The 8,136-nt window shown below is 40.5% G+C and overlaps 1 protein-coding gene across 1 annotated transcript; it reads left to right on the top strand.

Moving 5' to 3' along the window:
• The first annotated feature begins 893 nt into the window (after positions 1-893).
• Positions 894-2,006, top strand: LOC145955006 (uncharacterized). Its single transcript, XM_083069701.1, has 3 exons — positions 894-1,176; positions 1,419-1,483; positions 1,686-2,006. The coding sequence occupies exons 1-3, from the start codon at positions 894-896 to the stop codon at positions 2,004-2,006; spliced, it is 669 nt and encodes a 222-aa protein (XP_082925827.1).
• The last annotated feature ends 6,130 nt before the right edge of the window (positions 2,007-8,136 follow it).

Genomic DNA, 8,136 nt, shown 5'->3' with positions numbered 1-8,136 from the left:
TCTTAGGGATGGATTGGTTATCTGCCCATCACATCCTTATAGATTGTGCTAGGAGAGAGTTGGTATTTCCTCAATTGGAGGATGAGGTGTTGGTATCAGCGGGTCAGGCTGAGCAATTGATGAGGGATGGAGCTGAGTGTTTCATGTTGTTTGCAGCTTTGAGTAATGAGACAGAGAGGGCCATCACTGGGATTGAGATTGTCAATGAGTTTCTTTAGGTGTTTCCAGATGATGTGTCGGGATTGCCACCTATGCATGATGTTGAGTTTAGCATTGATCTAGTACCAGGTGCAGGACCGATATCAATGGCTCCTTATAGGATGGCTCCAGCTGTGTTGGTAGAGCTGAAGAGATAGATTGAGGATTTGTTGGGGAAACAAATGGTGAGGCCTAGTGTTTCTCCTTGGGGTGCCCCGGTACTATTAGTAAAGAAGAAGGATGGTGGGGCTCATTTGTGTGTTGATTATTGGCAACTAAATAAGTTCACGATAAAGAATAAGTATCCACTTTCGAGGATTGATGATTTGATGGATCAGTTGAGGGGAGCTTCGATATTTTCAAAGATTGATTTGAGATTCGGATACCATCATATCAGGGTAAAGGAAAGTGACATACCGAAGACTGCTTTCAGGACTAGGTATGATCACTATGAGTATGTGGTGATGCCTTTTGATGTCACTAATGCTCCGGCAGTGTTCATGGATTACATGAACAGGATTTTTAGACCATTCTTGGACAGATTTGTGGTGGTCTTCGTTGATGATATTTTGGTGTATTCTAGATCATTGGAGGATCACCATGAGCATTTGAGGTCGATTTTGGAGGTGTTGAGGGAGAGACAGTTGTATGTCAAACTGTCCAAGTGTGAGTTTTGGTTGTCCGAGGTGAGATTTATGGGGCATGTGATATCAGTAGACGGGATTGCAATAAATCCAGCCAAGGTGGAGGCTATGATTCAGTGGGAGCGTCCGAGAACTGCTACGAAGATTAGGAGTTTTGTTTGGTTAGCAGGTTACTATCGAAGATTCATAGAGGGTTTCTCTCGAATAGTAATGCCTTTGACTCAACTGACTCGAAAGGATCAGCCTTTTGTGTGGACGGATGCTTGTGAGCAGATTTTTCAAGAGTTGAAGAGGTGGTTGACTACTTTTCCAGTTTTGGTATTACCTGACACTGGTCAGCATTTTGATGTGTTTTGTGATGCTTCTCACCAAGGGTTGGGTTGTGTGTTGATGCAAGGAGGGAGAGTGGCGGCATATGCTTCGAGGCAACTTAAGACCCATGAGAGAAATTATCCTACTCATGATTTGGAGCTTGCAACTGTGATGTTTTCCTTGAAGTCGTGGAGGCACTATCTGTATGGTGTGAAATTCAATGTATTTAGTGATCACAAGAGTTTGAAATACCTGTTTGATTAGAAGGAGCTGAATATGAGGTAGAGGAGTTGGATGGAATTTCTAAAGGACTTCAATTTCCAGTTGATGTATCATCCTGGGAAGGCGAATGTGGTAGCAGATGCATTGAGTAGGAAATCCATTCACATGTCGGCTATGATGATTAGGGAGTTGGAGTTGATTGAGCAGTTCATAGATTTGAGACTAGAGGTGGAGGTTGTTCAGGATCACATTAGTTGTGGTATGATCACCATAACTAATGAGTTCCTGAAGTAGGTGGGAACTAAATAGTTACAGGACCCAGAGTTGTTGAGGATTTTGGGATTACTTGGTACTGAGAGGGCAGCTGGTTTTGAGCTTGGTACAGATGGAATTCTGAGATTCAGAGGTCGGATTTATTTACCTTGTGATTTAGAGTTGAGGAGAGCTATTCTAGAGGAGGGACACATGAGTCGTCTTAGCATACATCCTAGTATGACTAAGATGTATCAGGACATCAAGAAAAGTTTATGGTTGCCTGGTATGAAGAAGGAGATAACAGAGTTTGTGATCGCTTGTCTGACTTGTCAGAAAGCAAAGATTGAGCATCAGAGACCTGGAGGGGTTATGTAGTTGATGGAGATTCCTGAGTGGAAGTGGGATAGTGTCACTGTGGACTTTGTAGTGGGGTTGCCTAGGACAACTAGGAACAGTGACACTATCTGGGTGATTGTTGATAGGTTGACCAAGTGTGCACACTTTCTTCCTGTCAACAAGAGGTGGTCCTTGGAGAGGCTTGCACAGTTGTATATCAAAGAGATAGTAGGGTTGCATGGAGTGCCTTCTAGTATTATCTCTGATAGATATCCAAGGTTTACTTCCAGGTTTTGGCAGACTCTACATCAGGCTTTGGGGACGAGGTTGAGGTTGAGCTCCGCTTATCATCCACAGATAGATGGTCAGTCAGAGAGAATAGTTCAGTCACTAGAGGATCTCTTGAGATCTTGTGTATTGGATCATCTGGGTAGTTGGGAGGAGGTGTTACCATTAGTGGGGTTTACTTACAACAATAGTTATCATGCGAGTATTGGCATGGCGCCTTTTGAGGCTTTGTATGGTAGGAGGTGTAGGACTCCATTATGTTGGTATCAAGAGGGTGAGTCAGTAGTGGTTGGTTCAAAGTTAGTTCTTCAGACTACTGAGATGGTGAGACAGATTCAGGAGAGGTTGAGGGCTACCTAGAGTCGACAAAAGTCTTATGCTGATAGGACAAGGAGACCTCTAGAGTTTGAGGAGGGAGAGCACGTGTTTCTCAGGGTGACACCCACTACTGGAGTGAGAAGGGCTGTAAGGGCCAAGAAACTCACACCGAGATTCATTGGTCCTTACCAGATCCTTCATCGTGTAGGTCCGGTGGCTTATCAGTTGGCGTTACCTCTGGTTCTATCCAACCTACATGATGTGTTTCACGTTTCACAATTGAGGAAGTACATCAGAGACCCGAGTCACGTGGTAGAGATGGATGAGGTGCAAGTTAGAGAGAACTTGACCTATGAGAAGAGACCGGTAGCTGTGGTTGATCACAAGTTGAAGGAGCTTCGTGGCAAGTCCATTAGCTTGGTGAAGATTCTTTGGGATGCAGCTACTGGTGAGGCAACCTAGGAAGTAGAGAGTCGGTTCAAGGAACAGTATCCATTCCTCTTTTCAGGTAAGCCTATTTTTGGGGACGAAAATTCCTATTGTTGGGGGGTATTGTAACGTAGTAAGTTAATTCAGAAGGCCCAAAAGCCCAATATGGGTGATTTAGTAGCCTAGAACGGGTCGTTCCCAAACTGGAACGGGCTGTTCTAAACTACTGAATTGACCTATAAAATGTAGTTGAGAACGGGGCGTTCCAAACCCTAGAACGGGTCGTTCTGGTTGGAGTACGGGCCGTTCTAGATGGAGTACGGGGCATTCTGGATGGAGAACGGGCCGTTCTGGATGAAGAACAGGTCATTCTGGATGAGTCCCAAAAGGGTCCGTTCTGATTTCAGAACGGGCCATTTTGCATGTGATTTTTTGCACATGATGAAGGGGTGCAGAACGGGCCGTTCTGGATTCAGAACAGGACGTTCTGGCTACTCCGTAATTTCTATAGATAGGGGTTGTGGGTAGTGAGGAGAATGAGAGCTTTTAGGGAGAAGTTCTAGAGAGAAAGACTTTGGGTTTGTGGGCTCCTTTCTCTCTCTAATTTATCTGTATGATTCTTCTTCTCCTCTAGACCACTAATGTCTTCTGTCTTCTCTTGAATTTTAGACTAGAAAGCTTGTTTTTGGAGGATTGAAGTTCAAGAGTCAAGCTTGGAGGATATTTCTTCTTCTTTTTCTTATTCTTAGATTCTTGGCTTTTTAGAGCCAATCTTCAGGTGAGGGAAGCTATAATGTAGATTGTTTAATTTTAGGAGAGTTAGGGAAGCTTCATGCATTGTTTTCTTTGAAAATGGTTAAGTTGTTGGGTGTGGATTGAGTAATTGTTGGCTTAAGTTGTTCATATGTTGTATGTTGATAATATGTGATATGTTGTTAAAGTTGCTATACATTGTGAAACTAAGTTGTTTTTATGTTGTTTATTGTTGAATTATTAATAAGTTGAGATGTATAAGTTGAAGTAGTTTATTGATGTAAAAGTTGTTTAAAGTTGTATAAGTTTCCTATTGTTGTAAGATGCTTATTGTTGTATTGCTGTAAGGTGCCTATTATTGTAAGATGCCTATCACTAGTACATAATACACCTTTTACGTCGGTCATTTTAGGAGTTTTTACGTCAGAAAAACTTCCGACGTTGAAGCGGTAGACGTAAATTTACGTCGGGGAGCAAAAACTGACGTAAATTTACGTCGGACATACCAAGGTCCGACGTAAAAAGTTATAAAAAATTTATAAAAAAAAAAATTGAGTGCAAGGAGAACGGCCCGTTCTGCAAGGAGAATGGCCCGTTCTCCAAGCAGAACGGCCGTTCCGGATTCGAAACGGGCCATTCTGGCCACATCTGATGCTTATAAATAAAACTTTCTGGCACTCCAAAATGCATTTTTTCACTTCTGTCCTTTTTTTTCATCATGTTAGATGTTTCCTTGCAGAACGGGCCGTTCTCCTTGCAGAACGGCCCGTTCTACTGCAGATCCACCCACGCTCAAAGAATTTTCTACCTATGAAGAAACGAGAGGGTGCAGCAATGAAGAAAAATACATACAAAAGGGAACTTGTACATGGGAAAAGGAAACGTGACCTTTCTCTTGTTGCCATGCATCTACAATGTTGGTGTGGATGAAGAAAAAAACACCTCTCTTCCACAGCTTTCGAAGGCTTGAAGTCCTGTTTCAGCGGAGAGCATCGGGCACCTCTCTTCCACAGCTTAGCATCTGGCACCTCTACCCAGTTAATCCCAAAGGAAGCTTCTGTGAGAGAGCTACGTTCCCCTACCCAGTTATACCAAAATGGCTCAATTTAAAACCTACCGAAATGGTTCTTTAGGCGGGAAAATTTGGAGAGATTTTTTACGTTGGGTACAGTAAACTCCGACATAAAATTTAAAATTTACGTCGGTCATTAAATACGTCCGACGTAGATTTTACATTTTACGTCGGACCCTATTAAGTCCAACGTAAAAAAGTTCACAAAATTTACAAAAATGCCACCACATCTTTTCTACGTCGTTTTCTGTTTTGACCGACGTAAAAATAGTGACGTAAAAGACTATTTTTCTACTAGTGTATTGTTCCATTGTTGTAAGTCGCCTAGTGTTGTAAGATGTCTATAGTTTTATTGTTGTAAGTTGCTTATAGTTGTTAAGATGTCTACTGCTGTAAAGTTGATAAGATGCCTATTGTTGTAAAGTTGTAAAGCTACCTATTGTTGTAAAGTTGGAAAGCTGGGGACATATGGTGAAGATATATGTCCTATGTTGAGATACATAGTACTAAGGTGATAAGTTGAAATTTGTTTTAAAGTTGAATCCTTTAGTAATATGTGGGCGACATGGAAGTAGTCGATCCATGTCATGGTTGAATGACCAATTTGAGTAAGGTATCTAGTTAGAGATGTAGTCTTTGACTAGGTACTGGAGGGTGCGTGGTACTTGGAGGACAGTGGGTGGGCTAACTCCATATGTGGATTGGTGATGCCAGCCAAGACCGTGGTAGGCTCATACCCAAACCGTTCTGTCCTGACAATAGTACTAGACCTCCGAGTCTAAGTGGCACACCTGAGCAATCGCATATTATTGTCTATACCTGGTTCTCTTTGGAGTTCCTAAAGCTATTCTATACCTGACCTGGTTGAGATAGGTCAAATGCTGGATTCGGTAGGGTTTATGCCACCTAAACTGCTCAACCTCAGTTGTTGGAGATCTCCTAGTTGTATATGTGTGACGACGCATTAAACATTAAGTTGTATATTGTTGTTGTTGTTGTATTAAAGTTGCTTTTAAGTTGTATGAATGAGTTGTGTTTTTATGTTGAACTGTATGGTCGTTTGTGATGATGATTGAATGAATGAGTAGTATAGTGTTTCCTTATACTTGTATGGTTTTTTATTGAACTTTATCTTACCCTTCTGTTTCCATGAGTGGACTGCTATGATCATACGGTGTTTGGGAGCAGATCAGGGCTAGGTTGGAGCTGTTGGCTGAGTCTGCTGCTAGAAGTGGAATTTTTTGTTCCTAGTGTCAGAGTTACCACCTTGGATAACAGTTTTGTGCTTGACCGGCACTAGGAGATAGTAATTTTGGATAACTGTATAAATACCTAATACTTAAAAACATAATTATTCTTATATTTTTTTTTATATTTTTGTATTTATGAGTTATCCAATTTTATTATTTATCTTAGTTTACAAATTTTTAGTGCGATTCCACTAAGTGTATGGACCACGGCGGGTCGTTACATTACCGATCTTAAAAGTTTACATTATTTACAAAATTATTACCGTATCATTTTTAAGATCAATTATCTTTTAACTGATCTTAAAAACTTGATTTTAAAACTAAATTTTTGCACTAGTGTGTGACTCACACGTTAATTTTTGCACTAGTAATCGTAAACCTAATCATTTATGTGACACCCATCTACCCCATAATAAATAAGTAACAACAATAAGAATAATTCAATAAATATAACATCAAGAAGGGTCCACATATTTTAATAAAAACTCATAGGTTCACAAGTCTTGAAATAAATAAAAAAAATAATAATAATAATAATAAAGTTTTACTCTTAAAAGAAAATTATCAAGGTCTCTAAAGAAAATGAAAGGAATCCAGAATTTACAAATATAAGGTGAATATAAAACTCTTAAAAATAAGTCTCCTCAAACGACAAATAACAATTCATAACTAAAGCATCCTAAATTCATGCCTCAATGTCACATCCTATCAGAGCAGAACCCTTTCCCTTTAGAACTCAACATTATGAGTGCCTTCATCATCACCTAAAAGAAAACCACATAAAAACAAGACGGTGAGAGATAGATAACATCATAGATGAACATAGAGCTACCCAATTCCCACCCCACACCGTGCAACAAAATATCATCATTAAATATAAACAACAAATACATCTCATATAATTACCAAACATCATTTTTTTTCAATCATACAAGCTTTCATACACATGCTCACTATATGCTCATACACATCTCCTCTCCTAAGAGTCTTAACTTGGCACTCCACACAATGGGCGTACCTCGTCAATTCCCTTAGTTGTTGCCAATGCGGGCATACCGTTCTCACACCCTCCCAGGGCCGGTATGTTGCACGGTTAAACACCCAGCGGCCCGTGCAAAGGCAATCCACCCACCGTTAAACCCTCTGTGGCCAGTGAGCTACGCAGTTAAACACCCAATGGCCCACGCATGGAATGCCTCCCGTCATGGTCCCCCCTGTCTCAACCCCTCTCTGGGCCCAGGGTCCAATGCAATATAGCCACGTCTGGCTTCTCAAGCACCACATGCAACTCATAAGTCTCATGCAACTCATGCATCCCACGTAACTCATAATTAATGCATCTCCATTATATAACATCATCACATGTCAATAACAATCCATGCAATATCATCCTCACATGCTAGGTACCTATCATTAAGTTATCAACATCATAGATCACAAATTTCACATAATTCTTCACACACATCACAATATCTATGACATTCAGTTAATAATTTAACCATAACTCGAGATATACATATCCTTTCTAAGTGATCCCAACTCCATTAGAATCCTAACATCAATATATACAACTTTCATGAAGAACACAAATCCTAATAAAGTCGTTTAGGTTACCATTCAGGGCTCACAAAAATTGATGTTGTGGTTCGCACACAGATTGGAAGGCTCAAATTGCAACTCACATAACTTGATCAAATATTAATATTTTTACACGATTCTTGTCTCTAAATGGTAGCCCCAGATGTGTAGTTTCTAACAAAACAAACGGCACTCGATTTGGATAACTACACAGAAAGATATCGCAAAATTACAAACGTATGTCGGGGTCCCCACGCCCGACGCCCAAAACTGGCGCTGAGCGCCCAAATCTCTGCCCAGACTCCCCTCTGTGAAATTAAACCTGCGTTTTACGAGTTTCAACAAGGTTTTTACCAATTTTCACTACTTCTACACCCCATTGGTTCAGTTTAACTCCATTTATATTCTTCATACGTTCCAAATCAATCTATACACATCTCAAGCCTCAAAAATTAGTTTCCATTGGTTTTACAAAAAAAAA

The sequence above is a fragment of the Cajanus cajan genome, chromosome 2, assembly GCF_000230855.2.
Source record: "Cajanus cajan strain Asha chromosome 2, NIPB_CcT2T_4, whole genome shotgun sequence".
Classification (NCBI taxonomy): domain Eukaryota; kingdom Viridiplantae; phylum Streptophyta; class Magnoliopsida; order Fabales; family Fabaceae; genus Cajanus; species Cajanus cajan.
Note: the sequence above shows the minus strand (reverse complement) of the source record. Positions and strands in the feature narration are given on the sequence as shown.

Bases quoted from the DNA above. Each gene is read 5' to 3' on its own strand.
- LOC145955006 (XM_083069701.1), top strand. From the start codon at position 894: ATGGGGCATGTGATATCAGTAGACGGGATTGCAATAAATCCAGCCAAG. The intron at 1,177-1,418 runs GTCAGCATTTTG...CTGTTTGATTAG, and splicing joins TTTGGTATTACCTGACACTG to AAGGAGCTGAATATGAGGTA. The intron at 1,484-1,685 runs GTATCATCCTGG...GGAACTAAATAG, and splicing joins GACTTCAATTTCCAGTTGAT to TTACAGGACCCAGAGTTGTT.